General features: G+C 40.3%; 1 protein-coding gene across 1 annotated transcript in view; it reads left to right on the top strand.

Moving 5' to 3' along the window:
* LOC136879281 (maternal embryonic leucine zipper kinase) overlaps positions 1-22,089 on the top strand; it is a 544,919-nt gene that overhangs the window by 447,036 nt on the left and 75,794 nt on the right. Inside the window, exons 12-13 of the mRNA XM_068228854.1 lie at positions 5,561-5,573; positions 12,526-12,539. Coding sequence (XP_068084955.1) covers positions 5,561-5,573; positions 12,526-12,539 — 27 coding nt within the window. The remainder of the gene's footprint in view (positions 1-5,560; positions 5,574-12,525; positions 12,540-22,089) is intronic.

Here is a 22,089-nt window from a genome sequence, read left to right as displayed (position 1 = left end):
CTCCACAAGAGTTACTGCAAGTACCCAAACTGTGTACAGTAGTCTCCATGATGAGGGACTGTATTCAAGAAGACCCTTCAGGACTCCTCCACTTCGAAGAAATCGCAGGGTGGCTAGAGCAGGGCTTCTCAGGGTGCATGCACGGTGCAAAAGACGACTTCGCTTGGTTGACCAGAGTACAGACTCCCCCCCCCCCCACACACACACACACACACACACACACACACTCATCGATTTGGAGCAATAGCGCTGTGTCTCTTTTTCTCCACGCCTGTCTCGCTCGCTCCCACTCTTCCTCACTTGCTCCATAGCGCTCCAAATCCGAGCCGGGCGTAGCCGAGTAGCCCAGAGACGAAGCGTTGGTCCGAGTTGAGCCGAGTGGGACCGATGCACTATGCACAGGAACTCTGCGCCGCAGTTTGCACGCGTGAGATTTTGGGCGTTTGAGAGGTCCTGGGCTAGAGCACTAGTGTTGGCAGCTGAGTGTAGGACTCGAAGCAGTGTATCGATTCATTCAACTGTCAAGAGTGAATCGAATGGCAGCAACGGAGAGCTCACGGCACATGATTCATCTAACTCGCAGCAGACAGTGCTGAGTGGCGCACTCACGGATCAGCGAGAGACACACACACGCGGTTCCTTATCTTCGGAGGCCACACAAAAAAAAATCGGAATACTGGACATTGGCGGAGAGCCGATCTTCCGCTGCGGGTGAGACAGAAAGTTACATGGCTTACTGAAAGAATCTTCGCTATATGTCTTTTCAGGAGAGTTTAATCCTGATGTAAACATGATATGTCTATGCCTCCGCGAAAGAAAGACTTGCGATTCGCTGAGCGTGTAGTACCGACCTCTACCTCGTCAACGTCTCGTGTTCGGACTTACAAGTCTGCGCATCGCATGCGCCAACAGTGCGAAGATCTAAACTTCTGAATAAACCACTAAACCTGGATTCTGTTCACTTATTTTTTTGAACACATTCATAATGCACTGCCTATGGTCACTTCTGAGCGGTTTTCCTCTTTTGTGCTTCACTACACGCGATGGTCCTACCTCTTGCTCTATTTCTCTCACTACGAATACTCACGGACTGCTGCTGCAAGATGCAACACCTTATCTCCACGCTTTACAGCTTGGGACTTTTCCCCACTATGAGAAGACTTCCTGTACCGCGCCCTGTGCCTTCACTTCTCGTTATTTAATCACTATTTTATTTTGAAAAAAGCATGAATATATTATATAGTGGTATAAATGACAACCATATTTTAATTTGAATACGTACTCTTCCAAACTCCCTAAATGTAATAAAATAAAATAAAATAAAATAAAATAAAATAAAATTAATGCGACGTACTACTTTTCTTCGAGCTCGCATACAGTCGCGTGAGTGCGATGGTTGCTTCTCCAATCAACTACGTCTACTTCCACGTGCAAAGGCAAGGTGCTCCGCCTATTTGTTTACATCAGGATTAAACTCTCGTGAAAAGCTGTATAAACGAACTCTCCCTCAGCTCATCTGAAAAATAACCACTTGCATTCACTGTCCACTTCATCCAGGAACGTTTAAATAAGTTTGATTTATTTTCAGCGTTAAAAAAGTAGTTAAAATGTACTTCCATAGTGGCTAGCAAGTAGGTAGACTATTCTATTTATTAGTTTACTGAATCTTAATATTATTAGTTGACATTCGACAATTGATTCATCTCAACTCTCTAGCCTACCCTATGTCTGAGTCATGGCCATGACAAAATTACCTGTTTTATATTGGGAAGGATCTCTCACTATTCTCTCAGTTCGTATATAACATAATTGCACAAGACTTGAATCATCGACTGTCGGTATCACCGGTGCACGTTGACATCGAGTGAGCAGGCTGTTGCAATAACTCAATTAAAAAGATGTTCGCCTTCGTACCGTAACGGTTAGCACTTAGCACTATTAGCTGCCGTCGTTAGAGGCCCGGGTTCGATTACCGGTACTGCCAGAAATTTAAGAATGGCAGGAGGTCTGGTATGTGTTTGAAATGGTACATGCAGCTCACCTCCAACGGGGGAGTGCCTAAAAAGTCTGCACCACCTCGGGATGAGGACGAGTTTACTAGAGTTCACTTTTTTTTTACTGAAAAGGTGTTGAATCGGAAAACCAGTAGGATACTGTACATCTCGGGTAGCCTATACAAAATATGAAGCTTTAAAAAATAATCCGCCGACAAAAACATTTTCAAAGATGACCGAGCTATTTGGCTATGCGGTTAGGGTCGCGGAGCTATGAGCTTTTATTCGCTAGATAGTGGCTTCGAATCCCACCGTCGACAGCCGTGAAGATGGTTTTTCGTTGTTTTCAATTTTCACACCAGGCAAATGCTGGGGCTGCACTTTACGGCCACGGTAGTCGCCCATGGATTCATGAATACGTAGGCTAATCCACGACTTTTAGTTCGATCTAGCAACCCTACCTCAGGCCTATACCCGTAGTGTGTTCAGATGCAATAGTAACGGTAACTCTAATATGCCGTGAATCGGATCGCTGTATCGATTCAGTAACGTGAACGGAATCGAATATCCCATCACTATAGAGCACATCAGACTTGGTCACGTGATCAGTGGTCCAGAACGTTGTTCACTGGTGAAGTGCGTATTGGTTTACACCCTCATGACAGCTCATCGCATATGGAGATAGAGGCGGAACGTTACAGTGAATCATTCTCAGTCGAATGTCACCAACAACAGCTTGAAGGCTCAGCACTGTCCTAAGCAGATATCGGCCGCCATGCACCACTGGTTCACATTGACGGAAACTTGACGGCTGCAGTGTACAAACACAACCCTCTCCGATCTATAACAAGTGTTGTTTTTTTCCAAAGACTGTAGGTGATAAAGCTAGTTCACATTAGTGATGGGGCATTCGATTCATTTTACTGAATCGATTCATTTGATTCCGTTCACGTTACTGAATCGATACAGTGATCCGATTCATGGCTCATTGGTCACCGCTCCTACTGCATCTGTGTAGTATGTGCTGGTGAAAATGAAATGTCGTATGGCTTTTAGTGCCGGGATATCCCAGGATGGGTTCGGCTCGCCTGGTGCAGGTTTTTCTATTTGACTCCCGTAGGCGACCTGCGCGTCGTGATGAGGATGAAATGATGATGAAGACAACACGTACACCCAGCCCCCGTGCCATTGGAATTAACCAATTAAGGTTAAAATCCCCTACCCGGCCGGGAATCGAACCCGGGACCCTCTGAACTGAAGGCCAGTACACTGACCGTTCAGCCAACGAGTCGGACGTATGTACTGGTAAGACAGCAGCAACAGCATTCAGTGCTCGCAGCTGCCATCTGGTCTTCATACTATGAACTCCTTTCTTAGAAAAAATGCTAGTTACTCTAGTACATAGAAGATTTCCGGCGACGCAGGGTGGGAAAGGTTAGGATTAGGAAGGTAGCAGCCATAGCCTGAATTAAGGTACAGTCCCAGCATTTCCTGGTTTGAAAATGGGGAAACTACGGAAAACCATCTTAACGGCTGCCGACGGTGGGATTCGAACCCACCATCCCCCGAATGCAAGCGCATAGCCACGCGATATTAACCGCACGACAACTCGCTCAGTCATTTTTGAAAATATGTATTTTTCTATCAGCTGAGAATTTTTGTAATCATATTTTGTATAGGCTACCCGAGATGTACAGTAGCCCGCTGGTTTTCTGATTCAACATACTGTTATTGCGTCTGTCCACATATGATTGAAGTCTTGTGCAACGATGTGACATATGGACTGAGAGAATACTGAGCCGTTTTTCCCAATATAAAACGGGTACTTTTGAAAGGTCATGAGCATAACTCTTAGTCATAGGGCAGGCTAGAGTCGAGTTTAATTGTCAAATGTCAACTAAGTTATAATACTAAGATTCATTAAACTAATAAATATTATAACCTAATAGCCTACCTACTTACTAGCTATTTCAGAATTATGTTGTGACTACCTTTTTAACACTGCAAATAAATCCATCTATTATTTAAACCTCCCTGCAAGAAGACAGTGAATGCAAATGGGTATTATTTTCAAATGAGCTGAGCTCGAGAGTCCATTATAGCATACGATTCTTTCAGTGTAGCATGGCTCACTGTATGTCTCGCTGCAGCGGAAGCTCGGCTCTCCGCGTGTCCAGTGAGCCGATAAGGAGCCGTGTGTATCATGCCTCACTGAGCCGCGCTCGTTCACGATTCCTTCGATACGCCACTGAGCACTGTCCGCTGGGAGTAAGCTGAATCGTGTGCCGTGAGCTCGCCATTCCTGTGAATCGATTCACTCGGACACTTCAATGAATCGATACACTGCTTCGAATCATGCATTCATTAGCCAACACTAGTTCACATCGCACGCACGATCCGCAGAATGGTCTGGCCATAATCTTCCTCGGACATGGACTGCATAAAGCATGTGTTCACCTTTCGTAAAAGAACAATTTCCAACCGTCAACGCATCCGTCACTAACGCTGCAGGCACTAAAAGATGTTGCTATCAAGGAATTGGGCTGTTTGCCTCAAGAGGTGCTCAATGATTTGGTCGCATTCAAGAGTGCCTCAGGGTTCGTTGAGGACAAACTCGTTTTTGACTCATGTGGCTGCATTTGTGATGTTCTGAGGAGGCTTGTTAATTTGTTTGGTTTAGTCACATACTCGGTGTTTTTCTTTTCACACTGGGTCCAAAGTTACAGAAGTATACTTTTTCGTGGTATTTATTACTAGCTACATTACCCGGCGCTGTCCGGACACTTTAAGGCTTTCCTTTCAGGTATTTTAATACCTGTTAATTATGTGTGAAGCTAATATTTGTAGATTTCTTTATTGTGATGACATATATTTCAACGAACTATTTTGTGGTTTAAATTGTTTGTGTGTGTTTAATTTCAGGTTTTACGTATAGATTTTGTTTCTCGTTAATTAAACTTGAGTTCGTTTGGACATTTTCTCAATTACCACTTCTCACCATGCCTGTGCAGCTGAAGTGGTACTTAAATGACATCCAGTGTCTCACGGTGTAAGGGGAGTCCTGTCCCCAGTCATTTTTTCCGATAGTAAGCCATATGTTTACTGTGTTTGGCTGAGCGCTATGCTGCAGCATACACACATTCATCCGTAATCTGTTATTTTGGATATTTTCTTTTTCACCCCTTCTCACCCCCGTGCCGATGCGGATGAACTTGGACATAAACGAAATACGGAGTGTCGCTGTTCACTTCAGCGACTCCTAAAGTTATAGATTCGACACTGTTTTCGATTATTTTTATATGCCAACCTCTCTCCCCCTTCCACACATAGGGGTTGCTTACTCCCACAATGCTTTTTTTCCAGACAGCCATATGTGTAGCAGAATCTCTCCTTGGTCCAGCCTACATTTACGCACGTGCCTACTTCGAACACCAGGCCTGTGTTCTACTGTAGAATCCTTGAACTGACGTTGCCATGGTTACGGCTGGTCATTTTTTCATTCGATTCTTAGTGCGGGGTAGTGTGATGCCAATATCTCCATAATATGGTTTGCGGGGCTTGCCGAGTTTTGTTCTTCGCGTCATGAGGCTTAAAATGAGCTTTGTCTAGTCCTTGTACGCAAATTCGATATTTCGCCTATATTAATTTGCCAAAGGGTCTACATCTAGGGAAACTAGAGAGCTATTAAAATTTCTTGTATATGGGGTTATCCGCAGGGTCCTAAAAGGTTAGTATACGAAATTGTTCAGATTGGTGGAACGGTATGGATTTGTATAAGGACAGATGGACATTCTGCTTTATATTATTTATATATATATATATATACAATAAGATACCCGTGCTTCGCTACGCTTGTAAACTGGAAGTTATAATTCAGAGTTTTGCATTTAGGAGAGTCCACTGTCAGCTGAGCCTTTAAAATACGCCCTCATTCATACGTTCAACGGTTTTGGGGAAATTGTTATTTTATCTAACTCATTTGAACCCAATACGGAAGAATTTGAATGTTTCAAACACTTATTTAACATCTAGGATGTAAAAGCGAGCAACCTGTCAAATTTTGATTTTGTGCATGGAACAGTAACGGAGGAATCAATACTTTCTTAAGGGGTGAGTGTTTTTAATTATTTATATACATAAAAGACCACCTTTCAGTCAAAAAAATTAAGTTCGTGCCTCAAAAGGTTTCGGAAGAATGGATATTGTTTTTGATAGTTAACCACCATCTAAACCCCTTGTGTCTTCAGTCTTCAGTCCTAAGGCTGGTTGGATCCTCAACATCTCTGCCATCAGCTGTCATAGATGGCCTAGGCCTAGGCATCACTGAAGAGGCGTACTAGGGAAATGAGGAGTGAGGTAGTTTCCCGTTGCTTTCCTCACCGAGCCAGAAGTTGCTATTGCATTTCAGTCTGCCAAGCCCACTGAAATGCATGCACCAACCGACCCTATGAGCAACGTTTTCACACCATTCATAGCAGGGACTGGCTGCACAAGGAATGGCATTAATAGCATCGCTCATACCTCAGTCTAAACCCCTTAGGGGAGACATATATTGAGTATACAATATTTTACACCTGGGACATATAAAAGGACCCTTCTCGTAAAATGACAACTTTGTACGTCAAAACTGTTTTTTAGGGATAAATAATTCCGTTTACGCAGCTAACCTTATTTAACACTTCAGGGGTGGAACGTTTAAAAATATTTCCTATTTCACACCTAGGCCTTAAAATATATACCGATATTTGAAATTTTGTCTTCAAACGTTAAACCGTTTCGGAGGAAGGAAAGAAAGTATTTGTTTTCGTATCTTAACCAGAGGGGTTAAATTTGTTTCAAACCTTCTGTTATTTAATACCTAGGATATCATTTAAAATTTTAACTTCGTACTTCAAACAGCTTCATATAGATGCATATTTCATTCCAGTCAAAACCCCTTACGGGTGTATTGTCCTAAGTCCACTTATTTGTATCCTCATACAAAGAATTCAACACAACCCATTTACCCCCCCCCCCCCCCCGTCTTAATTGGACTTTCCGCAAACAAAAGAATCTTGTTTTTAAAGGAAGATTCGAAATACAAATTGTCAGGTAATATCTTCAGTATTATAAGTATCCTCATGAAAAGAATCCAGTCCCTTTTTCAGTCATTTTTACCCCCTTAAGAGTTTCTTCCGAAAATGTGTTATTTTTAAGAGATTTAAAATAAGTTTTTCACGTCTGTAACATGTTAAGTTTTTGAGATATACTGTAGATATACTCATATTAAAAATACACTCCTTTGCACTCTTGTTCACGCCCCCTTAAGTAGAGTTTACAAAAACAAAAAAGTAGCAGTTTATTTTTAAAGGAGATTCCAAATGTCAATTTTTATGGCTGTATCTTCCGTTTTTGAGATACAAGTATCCTCATAAAAGGCATTCAACCACCTTTTCAACATCTTTCACCCCCTTTCTTAAAGAGGATTTTGTGAAAACAAAAATATACGTGTTTCCTTATTTTCAAGAGTTTCCAAATGCAAATTTTCACGTCTTTAAATGGTGTTTTTGAGATATATACTCAATTTAAGAATTCACCGCCCCTTTTCACCCCCATAGCGACGGAATATCCCAAAATCCTCCCTTAGTGAGCACCTACATTGTAATATAAATTTATCCCCAAAATTTCATTTCTTTATGTCCAGTATTTTTGGCTCGGCGATGATGAATCAGTCAGATATATAGGTTGTGAGTTTCAAACAAAGTAATGATATCGGTTCCACTCAACAGATCAGAATCTGGTATATGCTTAACTCTTTTATGAGTGTATAAACACTTATTTTTGACACTGTGAATTTTTATAGTAAATATGACAACAGAGAACATGCATGCGCTCGCTATACGGCTGTTGATAACTCTGCCCGTTTGTCATTTTTAACAAAGTAAGCCTTCCTAAAAACGTGATCTACGTTAATAAGTAGATAAACTAGATTGAATAAGATGTTGACGGTATTTAGGCCTACTTGCGTTGAAATCCCAGGTTTTCTTGTGGCACTGTACTGGAACAGTGTTGAGGGCTGTGTGTTGTACTAGTTAATTATGCATGTCACTTGAGCTCGCGCTCGCATAACAAGTGTTAAGTTAAACGACTAATGAAGGTAGACAGTCACTAATTAATGTAAATGTAATCAGCTCTGCTTCATTGAGCAATGTGATGCTGCAGTTGAGTCATCGGAGACTTATTTCCACGCAAAGTGGTAGTCCAGCCATTTCCCAGAGCTCCCGCTGTGGACCAGTGACAGTTTGTCGGCGTTCGGATTCTAAGATCGCAGGCAGAAAAGAGCCTGGTCGGATTTCTCAAGAGTGAGAAAAAAGGTCACTCGACACTCCATGTCGATTTCCGATGACACATTCAGTGTTGGGTACCTGACTCAGCCGTAGATCGCCCGTGTCTCTGCCATGTGTTGGGAGTAAAGCGGAGACTCGGAGGCAGCCTAGATGGCCTCAGATCAAAGTACCTGGACACGGTCATCCTTATGCTTCATCGACCACTGAACCTCGAGCGTGACCCATATGGGTACAACCATTCTTGTAGTTACCCATTTTACTTGCAGAATAATGTCGAGCGGAACCATTCTCAATGCTATATTCAATTCTACAAATACTGTAAATAAGTAGCAGTCTGTATGGATACAATTTACGCTCGCTGCAGATATTCGCACTACTTTTTTTTACCTCGTACTGACACAGATGTCCGCCTCTGTGGTGTAGTGGTTAGCGTGATTAGCTGCCACCCCCGGAGGTCCGGGTTCGATTCCCGGCTCTGCCACGAAATTTGAAAAGTGGGACGAGGGCTGGAACGGGGTCCACTCAGCCTCGGGAGGTCAACTGAGTAGAAGTGGGTTCGATTCCCACCTCAGCCATCCTGGAAGTGGTTTTCCGTGGATTCCCACTTCTCCTCCAGGCGAATGCCGGGATGGTACCTAATTTAAGGCCACGGCCGCTTCCTTCCCTCTTCCTTGCCTATCCCTTCCGATCTTCCCATCCCTCCACAAGGCCCCTGTTCAGCATAGCAGGTGAGGCCGCCTGGGCGAGGTACTGGTCATACTCCCCAGTTGTATCCCCCGACCAAGAGTTTGAAGCTCCAGGGCACTGCCCTTGAGGCGGTAGAAGTGGGATCCCTCGCTAAGTCAGAGGGAAAAACCGAACTTGGAGGGTAAACAGATGATGATGACTGACACAGATAGGTCTTATGCCGACGATGGAATAGGAAAGGCCTAGGAGGGGGAAGGAAGCGGCCGTGGCCTTACTGAAAGTACACTCCAGCATTTTCCTTGCGTGAAAATTGGAAACTGTGGAAAAGCATTCAGGTCTGCCAACAGTGGGGTTCGAACCCACTATCTCCAGGATGCAAGCTCACAGCTGCACGCCCCTAACCGCACGGCCAACTCGCCCGATACAAACGTGTGTGTTTTAAAGACTGTTAGAATATTAGAATAGTTGTATACAGTTCTACAATATTAACCAAACAGTAACGTTCAAGCTTAATCTCTGGCTAGGGGATGAGAGGAAGTTCCTCAAAAGAGAAGTGAGTAAAATCCGGTACAAAATATTTTTTCCGTTTATAGAAAACATCTATTGGAGACTGGTCTTTCTTCTTCCCAGTGGAAGAACGCCATAAAAATGAACTGCAATGTTGTCGCAGTTCCCGGCAGATGCCTTGAGTGCCTCATATTCTTGGTTTCTGCGGCTCTTAGTAACAGGCGCCATGAACTAAGGATAGTCGACTAACTGGGAAGTTATTGGCAGCTTGTTCGGTGCGCGCAGAAGAATCACACATTCGTCTGTGAATAATTTCAAAAGGTTTAGACTCCCTACTACTGTTTTACAAGAAATTAATAAATATTGCAACATTTAAAAAATTCTAATTAATATTGTGCCCATTGCATTTATGGACGTTTTCCAAAATGGTGCATGCCGAAGGTATAGACCACTCGAGCTAAAAGGAGTACATAACAAAGTCTTAACAATTAAACACAATAGGAGGCCATGACTTACTCGAAACTACTATATTACGAAGGCGGTGCAGAACAGAGTAAAGTCAAGTAGATTGTTTCAAAAACAAGTAAAATAGAATAGATTATCGAGAAAAAATCACTTGAAAAAATTAACCCGGGAGAATAAGAAGTGGACTGACATCGCTCTGTGGAAATAAGGAGATTACCAAGATTCTAATAGAAATACCGAGGAAAAGCTTTCATAATATTGAAGAAGACAGCGAAACAATATATAAAAATAAGTGGAGGATATAAAATACACTGAGAATTACGAAAATTCATCCAAATACGTGTACTGATTGTCGCGAAGTACAAGATCGGTTAAACGACGAAAACAGAAACTGGAAGCCGCAGGAAGAGGAAGCAATAGCATTGAATTACTGCATTAAAGGAGAAGTCTTAAAAGAAATAATATATCCGAAATTAAATAATTTAAATTCTGAAGAATTGGAACTTAAAGAATTGGACGATTATTTATCGAAAGAAGACTGAAAAAATAATAGCTTAGAAGAAATATTACTTTAGTTAAAATCTAAAATGAATATGTACTTCTCAGAAATATTTGATCTTATCGGCAGTTTTTAAAAAAAGATGGTCTGCTAAACACCCAGATGGACCGACCTGGAGGGAGATATCATCCGAGCAGTTAAAACTACCCGAGATGAGAGAAGGATGTCGCCCAGCCAGATCAACCTAAGACGAGGAACCCAGCCAGTCATCGAACCATGGCCACAGTACCAGCCATGTGACGAACGGAAGAAGAGCAATTGAGGCCCGAGATGACGAAAGACGAGCTAAGTGTTTATATTAAGTAATATAATTCTTAATTCATATGTTTATGCGGTATATGTGGTAGAATAGAATAGCCGAAGCATGAGATAATTAAGCGTGCAAGTGAAAACAGTGAAATGAAGTGCATTATATTTAAGTTACTAATGATATATTAAGTCAATGTAGAACTAAAGGACATCTCGTGGAGTACGGTTACGTATTAACAAGTGATTCAACGAGGTAAATGAGAATACGGTTAAGAAGGAAAGTAATATAACAGCTGATTTCAAAGAGTGTCAAATGATGAATAATATCTATGAGTTTCGTAAATCCATCCAATCTTAGATTACGTCTTGTGTGGATCGCGTATTGAGAAATGATTTAGAATCAAGTTATTCCTTGCCGGATATTAGTGTTAAAAGTACATGTACGGTATTTTAAGGTTATGCGTTGTATTTTATAGTGAATTGGTCAATGAAAAGGAATATTTACGCGGAGAAAAACGTTATGTCTCAATAGTAGCAAATGATATAAAGAAGGTTATACGTGTTGAACATAGATATTGAGGAAGTTAAGAAGGTATTAATTGAAGGTTATAAATAATATGGAGCTTTAAGAGATGATTTAAGTATAATATTACGCGTTGTGATAGTTAATGAGACATATATTAAACCCATAAATCTACGATGAGAAAATTATTTTTTATTTTTTCAATATTTATCTCAAATAACAAGCTACTTTTATTTTTGAGAGCAGCCATGTTCGCATTTCAAGAGCCTCTCTGTCGCGTGAGAACGAACTTACCCGTGGCGAGCCGAGCCGCAAGCTCGTGAAATACCGTGACACCTCGGTGGACCTCGAGTACTCAACAATTCTTCAAATTCATGGAATTCTTCGTAACAAGAGATTTTGGCAACACAGTAAATCCGGAAATAAATAATCTAAATTATTCTTAAACTCTACGTGAAGACAGAACCCCCAGGGTAAATATAAATGCAGTTAAGCCTAGAGACAAATCCGCGTCAGACCCGCGGGCTGCCTACACTTGCCGAGGTCAGTGGATGAAGAAATCCCGCGAAACGCCCGGGCAGAAATTTATTTTACCTGTTGCGAGTGGGGTAAAATTATGAGATTAACATCTAAATAAATCACAAGTCTGTCCGGAATCATGGAACAAATTTCAGAAAAATCGGTCTATTGGACGCGAAATTAGCAGATTGCATAATCAAGCTTAGTGGTGTGAGTGGCGTCACCCCATAAGAGTATAAAAGAAACCTCCCTCTGTATATTTCTCAGTGTGTCCGTCTGGTTATTGGAGCGGCGAAGCCCTCGACGCTCGTCAGAAGAAAGTGCGAAACGTTGGTCTCCAGTATAACTCAGTACATGTTCGTGACTATGGTTAAAATATACTATTTAATCGAAGGTGATAGAAACTTTTTTGAGCTGCCGCTAATGAAACTTTGAAGGTCTAGAAGTAATTGAATTTCTCTCGGTATTCAGCGTGTTTTTGTTGTAGAAGAGTTTGAAGTTAGCCACTGCGTCTGGTGTCTTATCTGTTTGTAACACCTGGCCTAACCAGAGCAGACTCCTGGGAAAATTGTGTCATTCGCCATTTCAAGGGCGAGCTCATCACAAGGTGACCGTGTCGAAAGTGTGTTATAGAATATTGTGTAATCTAAGCTGTATATATTTATAAGAAGATGATGATAAAGTTAGCCATGGCAGGCTAAACACCCGAGGTTTGCTGGTTGAATGCAGCCAGAATCCAAGGCGATGGCTGCGATCACAGGTCGGTAACTTTTAATAATGTTGTTGTTAGAATGTTGTTTGTCCCAACCAAATTTCCAGGCGTGTGTCGGGTTGGTATTTTGTAATGATCATGCGAAAGTATTATATTTCTGGTCAGCGTGTGAAAATCTTTACTTTTATAAAATCAAGAAACTATAAAATGCGACGTTTAAATCTTGTGTTAATGTTCTTCGAGATATTGTCCGAAGTGAGGAAAATTAGTAAGGTGATCATGATAAAGTAGTCGTGGTGAATGTCTTAATTACGAATATCGTTTGAATTCAGAAAATTTTTGTCGAAAAAAGAAATAATAATAATAATGTCTACCGCGGGATAAAACTTTCGAATTTTAAAAGTGGATTTAACAAGTATGTCCTACAAGGATTGCGGGCATTTAGAAAAATTCCAGTGAAATTCGATAAAGTTATGTTTTGTACATGGGAAGTAAAATTTTGTGACATCGTGTATGTCGATGATAGGGAAAATCACGGTGTGTTGTTGTATTCTCGAGGTCCGAAAGTTGTAGCAGTAAAAATAGGTGTATTTTATAAAGGTTATTGTTTTTTCACAAGATGATTGAGATTTGAAAAGGATCTTGAAATATAAGATAAATGGATTGAGAGCGAAGAATTTATATATGTGGAGATGAGAATGGTAGAAATGTTTAAGGCAAAAGGAAGCCTGGATTTTACGTAATACCGCCGCGAGGAGGCGAGGAGAATGAGTTTTTGAGACAGGCTATGTTTGCCGAGGAAGGATTTTTGGGACAGGCTGTATATTAAATATGAGATTTATGTGGCAGGCTGTAGTATATTCCGCTAACAATCCGAAAGCTGGGACCTGGAGAAGGTCGGTCCGAGATAATTATTGTATGAAGCACAGTAAATGTCAAATAAGATCCCAAGTGAAAAACGATTTTGGTGGGTAACTCTTGGTAGTAAAATTTCAAGTGACTAGTTACGTAAAGCCAGTAATGAATATTAGAATAATATGACCTCAAGGATAAAAGAGCACTTTGCATACACGGTTGGTGTTGTTTGGTTGTAAGGACGAGTTTCCAATCAGCAGAGTTCATAAATTACAAGGCGGTAATTTATCAGTAAATAGGAGCATTTGTGGAATGAGATATTCGACGTTTTTAAAGCGATATGTTTAACTGTGTAAATTTATTGAATTTAGTTTCACTGGATAGTCATGGATATGCATATGTGGAAAATGACGTTAGGCAATCTGAGGGCGTCATCCTAAAATTATAATATGGATTTCTGCGCTGGTGATGATTATTATTTTTGACGACATCCATAATGTAGACGTGTGTTGGAAGATATTATTTCTTTCCTAAACTTCATTGCGCAGGCCGAGATCGTGTTTGACTTGGGGGATTGTTCGTCACGGGATATTTATTTTCAAGTTCACGTTGTTTTTGTAACAAGATAGAAACTTATTGCATTTTTCGACTTGTATTCCTTCTGTGGCAAGAGTTGTTTCGTTGTGTGTTATTCGTTTGCGACCAGACTTATAGTTAAAAATATCAGAGTTTGTTTGAAATTACGGGTTCGCCTGATATGCTAGGAGAAGCATATACGACCCAGTTTCCGCCCGACAATAGATTTAGGACGTCACATGTTATCCTAGGAGTATACTGATGATGAGACGTCCTAGTTCACGCTCAACGATAGAATTAGTAGGGTACGTGTACATAGAGGTTAGTGTTAGGGTGTACAGATGTTAAGTAGGCCCGACGATAGGTCTGGGATGTCAGCTGTACATACTCAAGTCTTAGATTAGATGTTTTTTCGAAGTGACTTGGGCGATGGTAGCATCTGCAGTAAAATACGAAATATGAAGAGGGTTAGATCGGTAACAATGAGGCCAAACTTGCGCGCAGCTCCCAACAGCTGGAAGGTGTCCCCTAAGATTAATGGGACCGTTATCGGCAAATGAGGGTTGTCCAACATTGGGTGCTGAGCTAATGGTGATTGAATGTTTTGCTGTAGTTCTCCATGCGTGTTGAGTTCAAATAACTTCGATATTTTATTTTATTTTACGGACTTAATTGTTTTGTCGTTCTGACGTCCGTTTCGCTTTAATAGTGTGCATATTGACACTCAATGTATTAGTGTGAGACTTGAGTTACGAATGTGGATTCGATTCGTCAGCCAGGAATATATTTTCTTTTCGATCTTTGTCGTTCTTTCATTTTATACGTAGTTGAATTCGATTAATTGATAGCTTTGTAGGTAGTGTGTTGGGACAAACAATAAGTAGATGGATCTGTGATGGTAGTCATTGTTAAGTAGGAAAGAATTCTTCAACTCTATAATTTGTGTATATTTTTCTCTGTGGACTTTAAAAGTTTATTAAACGTAACGTAACGGTTCATAACCTGAAAGTCGGTTTTATAATATTTTTCAAGTGATTTGACACTTTTTAATTAACTTCAGTGTTTGGCATTTCTTCTAAATGCGTGATGAATAAGTGTTTCCTGCATTTTCGCAGTTTTGTTCCTTCAGAACGACGTAACGTAAGATCCTCGCGTGTCGTATTGTTGTTTCCTTCTGAACAGCTGTTTGGGTGATGCACGTTTAGCATCGGTTGTATTTTATCACTTAAGGGTGTCGTGAAATGACGAATACATGGTGGAATTTTGTTTCAATTGTGAATGTTGCTGTTAACTTGTAGTGAACACCATGCTTTCCAATAATATTTCGCAACCTATCCAAAGCAACTGATAGTCAATTTGGTTCGATTAAGGGTCCATTCGGCGGGTGTTCCGTATCCGAAAGGGTATTCGACTGGTGGATAACCTTAATTGAGAGTAAATCAGGCGTTCTATTTGTTGAAGGTCAGATTCGTGTGGATTAATTCTCAGTTATCGTTTGGATTAATAGGTGCCCGAATTTTCAGTTGTTTTTTCTTTCACTTTTTCAATTTCGCCGTCCACTAATTTAAGATATTCCTACTTTCACCGAAGCAAAGTCTTCGATATTATAAAAGAAAATATAGACGCTATGCAATGTGACTGCGTTGAAACATTTCGTAATTAATTGTTGATCAAGGATTTATACATATAATTTTTTGTGCCATTAAGAATTTAATAAAAGTTAGTAAGCACATATTTGCTCCTCATTTCAAGTAGTTAGGCTCTCTTCTGAACCCCATCGTTTGGTTAAGATCGTGACCGAAACATTCCCGCAACGACCCCAAGATTTAAGTGTTCATTATTGCTCTACTGTAGCAGCAGTGGCCGACCAACGATGGGACGGTAAGTTAAGGGTTCAATATGTGATGAATAGACGTTAAATATGCATGGAATGCAGTTAGACGATGCAAATACTGAAAAGGAATACGCCGCAGGAGTAACTTATAAGGTATGGATGGTTAAAATACGTATATAGTTGAGAATTGAAGATGATATGGATGTAATTACAGCTGTTAATAGATAGATATGTGTTTCATGTCGTAGTCTCAGAAATATAGAATGTGAGGTAGGCAAGATGACATATGTAACTGGCGTATAATCATAATACCGAGATGTTACACCGCAGATACTTGGTGAATTTCTTGCAACGTAATATATGTGAGATAAGCTTAGCGGCTGAACACATATTGAGCCGTGATACAATGAATTAAGAATTATACAGGTAGAATAGGGAGATAGGTTACTTTATATGTTGAGTATTGTTTTATATTTTAAGTTAGAATTTTAAATGAAGAGATATTAGAGTAGGATCCGTAATTTTAAGTGGCATTAGGGTCGAAAACCTTAGCAAGTCAGTCGTCATAATGTTTTTCATAAGATTATATTCGACGCTAACGAATTCAGATTTTAACATTGTAAAATGTGTAAATTGTGTGGAGAAATCCCGAATTTTTCTTCATGATGAAATAATTGTCACATTAATGCATATGAATAACTTAAATTTTCGAGGATAATTGGGGAAGATTTGACTTCATTTCAGAAATATTGAATTCATAATATCGTGATAATTTAAAAATAAGCTAGCGCTAACTTAAACTTTAATTTCTACGGAATAATATTTATTTTTGAGACAATAATTATAGAGTTCATGAAGTTATTCATTATCATTTCTTTCAATAATTCATTAGTTTAATAAATGTTTCTTGATTATTTTCATAATTCAATGAGTGATCATTTATAGTGATAGATAGCAGACTGACTTAAAATGTAAGGTAATTTTTAAGTGAGTTGCGTTATGAAATTATGGTCGAAGATGTTTGCGAATCTATGTGGTAAGGTGAAGACGTTCATCGGATGGTATCGCGTACGGTCGTTGTCTTTCTTGGAATTCACCTAAAACCTGACTTATAGAAAAATTAAACATTTTTCTTGCTTGTGGATACCCTGGGACTACATCTGACTAGCCGGAGTGATAGCTGTGTCTAACCTAGAGGCGGGTAGGGTTCAATATTAAAAGTATTTTATTTCCCTTATGAAGTAATCAATAGGCTAACCCTTTGTGGTTTTCCTCGTATTAGGGCAGCTATTATAATTGGATTTTCTGTGATATAGGCCTAGTAAAATGAGTTATCTGATGAATAAAAGCAGTGTCATCATATAGACCTGAGGTCTTCAAAGGACGGACTCCGGTCCGGATCCGCTTCCCGATGCTTTTTTTTTCGGACCTGCAGCACGGTTTATACGGCGTCAGATGTAAAAAAGAGAGGAAAATAAGAATTAAAAACATTAAATAGTATCTTAGAGTACTGCTCCACTCATACATTTCCTGGCCTAAATCAGTATTCAATCCACAAATGCCAGTACCAAACTTTGAAGATGTGAGAGTGAACAGATATCGTATTTGGTACCTCAGGACAAAAGACAACACAGGCGTCTTTAAAAGTATCCCGGATCCTAGGTAGGGCAAAAAATTGAACATTCCCGAGCTGAGTGGCTCAGATGGTTAAGGCACTGGCTTTCTGAGCCAGTCCGGCCAGTTCAGGCTCAGTCCGGTGGTATTTGAAGGTGTTCAAATATGCCAACACCGTATCGGCAGATTTACTGGCACGTAGAACTCCCCCGGTTCACATTTCCGGCATGTCAGCGTCTCCGAAAATGGTAAAACAAAAAGTGACAATTTTCGCAAGGAATCTTCGTTACATGGTTTGGGATATTCGTTATTTCTCCCAAGTCTTCAATAAAGATTTAGTTTGCTCGAATGAGTCATACGGCATCATGCAAGTTCGTGGACCAAATTTCCTGGTCCCTGAGTGATTGTGGTATGATTAAGTGGTAATACACAATACTCAAGAAAGAAACCTGGTCGATGGTTTCTTCAGTCCTATCTGGAGATTAGTCCAGAAGCTCAGAATACACAGAAAGATCGCTTATGTCCTGCTTAAGTTTAGCACGAACATCCATTGATAAAAGTTCTACTCTGCGCACATTTGCTGCAGTATACAATGGTATGTTTTAGGACTTGAATCACTTTCGCATCACTTGCAAATAACAAGAAACATTCACATTTTCAGATCCGACTAATTATTTTTTAATACTGTTATTGGTTTTACGACCTACTAACTACTTTCAGTTTTTTGTACAAACTGAAAGGAGAATTTGAACGATTCATGAATTGGAAGAAATTTTTCAGGCTGTGATGGATTCTTTCTTCATCGATCCTCGATAGGAGACTGGTGTACAAAAGCAACTGAATTGCGGAACTTTGTTAAGGCAGAATAGATGGAAATGCTACAGCTGTAGATGGCAGAAAAAAGGGATGTGACAATTGATGTGTCGTTTTGGCTATCTTTTTACTTGAGTTTCATGTCCTACATTGCGCAAAGTTTTGATGAGAAGAAACAATCCATCAGGTTGCTTTCTTGAGTGTTGTTTTACCACTTGAAAAATATTACCACAATCATTCAGGGACGGGGAAATTTGGTCTATGAACTGCAAAATGCTGTACGACTCATTCGAGCAAACTGAAATCTCTACTCAAGACATGGAGGAGAAAATAATGAATATGAAGCAGCTTTGTGAGCAATGGTCTCTCAGTTGGCAGTAGAAAATGTTCTGTTTCGCATTGTTAGTTTGCTCTCTATGGGTGCAATCCAAGAACATATCTTTTCTTACAGAGTCTCTTTAATTTACGTGAAGGAGAATCGCTTAATTTCAGTACTTTTGTAGGTGAAAATATTTGAGATGTAATTTTCGCATCTACAATAAAATATAATTATTTCAGAACACTGCTTTATGTATTTACCTACACTCCCGTTTGCGTGCTTCAAATACTGCAGTGCACTCGGAAAGTGCGTAGAATTACAACCTTTGTTACAATTGAAATTCATTCTCAATATTGCTAGTTTAATTTCTTTATACTGTACGCCTACAACCACAATAAATGACGAACGTGCAGAATGAAGACTGTGTATAGTGCTGATTGGTGAAGTATTTAGTTTTTCGAAAGGGGAATTTCTGAAAGTCTTAAAGAATGAAGTTTGGAAAGAAAATAAATGAAGTTTTTGTACTGTTTCATAAACACGAGGTTTTGGCTTCTCCTGGCAACCCTACTGGAGGGGCTGATGTTTTCGGAGCGGCTCTACGCTATTTGTGAATGAAGTGTGGCCGTCAGTGGCCGCGCTACTCAGCGGTAGCACCGTGTCGTGCTGTGTCGTGTTCTCAATGGGCAGAGGACGCGGTGATCCGTGGATGAGTCATGAGCCGCCAGACTAGCTTTAATTGCTTTTTGTTTTCCATCTGGACATACTTCTACATTTTGTTGCACCCATCTGTGATTTGAACCTTATTTGAACTGAATCATTCTACTAATTTCTTCCTTGATTTTCGATGCGAAACGAAGATCTTAAGAGTGTCAGCCTATTGGATTCGAATCTAGATCTTGACGGTAAGGTTTTTTCCTCCTTCCAGTATTCTTGGTAAGTCTCGAGCTCCAAGATTTTATCTATAGAAGCTGTGGAAAAAATTTAAGCAGACATTGTGTAATGGGACAAAAGCGAGTAAAGTAGAAGTGTGGATGGATTTCATAATGAAAAAAGATTAAAGAAAGACGTTTGAAGTACGTTAATTAAAATGACAAGCGATAACTGCTGAAAAGCTTTCATAATCCCAGGAAAACGTTGACGATGGTTGGGCCTTCCTCTAAACTTCATTAAATTGTTTTTTCTTCCTCTTGTACCGCTTTTCTCACACCCTTCTGGGGTCGCAGGTGCGAACTGTATCGCAAATGTGGGACGCCAAGCCGATGTGGAGGGATGTGTTCTCTATTGCGCGTTTCTGGGCTGGTTGGTAGGAGAGATGACCTAGTAAAGAGACAGAAAAATAGAACTTGAATAACCGGGCGAGTTGGCCGTGCGCGTAGAGGCGCGCGGCTGTGAGCTTGCATCCGGGAGATAGTAGGTTCGAATCCCACTATCGGCAGCCCTGAAAATGGTTTTCCGTGGTTTCCCATTTTCACACCAGGCAAATGCTGGGGCTGTACCTTCATTAAGGCCACGGCCGCTTCCTTCCAACTCCTAGGCCTTTCCTATCCCATCGTCGCCATAAGACCTATCTGTGTCGGTGCGACGTAAAGCCCCTAGCAAAAAAAAAAAAAAAAAAAAGAACTTGAATAGACCATAGGCTATTGAGCATCGATATTGATCAAGAAGGGTACGCAGTAATCCATATAACACTACATACTACACTATACAATAAATCCTAAAGGGGCACAAATACCCAAAAATTCTTCAAGGGATAAGTTTATTCTACACAGCGAGTAAAAATTTCAGAAAAGCTATACACGAGGTAAATTAGTTTAAAAGACTGCTATCCAACAGGAAGAAGAGTATTTCGAAAGAAATATTCTCGAATGATCCTCATCACAAACTAAAAATGCACCACAATACGAAAAGTGACTTTCACTTTTCAACCATTCGAAAGTCCAGCCTGCCATTCAGAGAAAAATTAAAAGATGTTAAATTTAACCTACATGATTAAAAATAACTTCCAAAATAATAATCTACATGATGGAATAGAGTTTAAGCCCTATCTTCCAAACGAGGAGAAAACTAAAGCAGGTATTGCTGCGCCATATCGTCAGGAGCCTCTCGTCGTCCAGTCACAAATCTTTTTTCACAGGCTATTTCAGGCAAGCTTGTACCAGTAGATACAGTGCCACCACGAAGTTTTTCAGGCAGTCAGCATCAGGTAAGAAATTTTCGTCAGTTCCGATGGCTGAAACCAGATGGCGAGAAATTCGCAAGGGCGCAAGGGGATTATATTTAGTAACTAATTTAAATATTACACAGTAATTCCTTTAATTCTATGATTATAAATGTTCTTTCATTATCAATATTTGTGAACAGAAGAAAAGATTAGAGGCAGATGAAATGTGGATCTGGAGGGGAATGCACAGAGGATAAGTGTGACTGCAATGAACAGTAATGCCGAAGTCCGTAGAGAGATGGGAGAAAAACTGTGGTCACTGATTTTTTTAAAGGAAAATATATCATTGAAGAAAGAATTGCCAGGAAAAGACGACCCAAGAACCTGCTTCTGAGGATGAAATGAAAGACTTACGCAGAGTTGTAAAGACTGGTTCGAAACAGAAATGTGTGGCAGGAGCAGCGAGCCTTAGTCTGTAGAATATGTCTGGTTCAGAACAAAAGTACTTTAATATTTTCAGTTTAAAAATAGATTCCAGATATTTGCTACTTGTGGGGATGTGATACGAAATGAAACTCACCTGGGCAACTGACAATACACTTAGAATATAAGATGTGGCTCAAAAACAGCAACTGGGATTGCTATTTAAATGTAACGTCTATATTATTAGCTTTTGGCGGTGGTGATTACTGTTTTAAGAGGAGGAACACCTAGGCAACCATCCTTTAGTAATACTAATGAGAAGTCCGGCTCCATGGCTAAATGGTTAGCGTGCTGGCCTTTGGCCACAGGGGTCCCGGGTTCGATTCCATGCAGGGTCGGGAATTTTAACCATAATTGGTTAATTTCTCTGGCACGGGGGCTGGGTGTATGTGTTGTCTTCATCATTTCATTCTCATCATGACGCGCAGGTTGCCTACGGACGTCAAATCAAAAGACCTGCACCTGGCGAGCCGAACATGTCCTCGGACACTCCCGGCACTAAAAGCCATACGCCATTTCATTTATTTTTTTACTAATGAGAAGAAAAATGGATAAGTCCGACACTTCGGGGTTTGAAGGTATCGGAAAAAAGGAAGTGAAGGGCCACGAAGGGCGTGAAAATAAAAACTCCTAGGCCTCGGAAACCCAATACCGTGGCGGTGGAAAATGAATCAAGTGTTCGCGAAGATCGCGAGAAAAAAATTTGTCTTACTGTTATTAGAGAAGGTGGTGGCTCAAACACTTCATAATGCATTGAGCGACGGTAGCGATTCTATGTTTGTAAAGATAAAAATAAAAGGTTACTAATGTAACTCTCTGGTTACTTTTATTTTAATATAAAGATGAACACATTATGCTTAGTTCAGGGCCACCATTCAAACAGGCCTTGAAAC

The sequence above is a fragment of the Anabrus simplex genome, chromosome 8 (genome assembly GCF_040414725.1).
Source record: "Anabrus simplex isolate iqAnaSimp1 chromosome 8, ASM4041472v1, whole genome shotgun sequence".
Lineage (NCBI taxonomy): Eukaryota > Metazoa > Arthropoda > Insecta > Orthoptera > Tettigoniidae > Anabrus > Anabrus simplex.
This window is presented reverse-complemented; position numbering and strand designations above follow the sequence as displayed.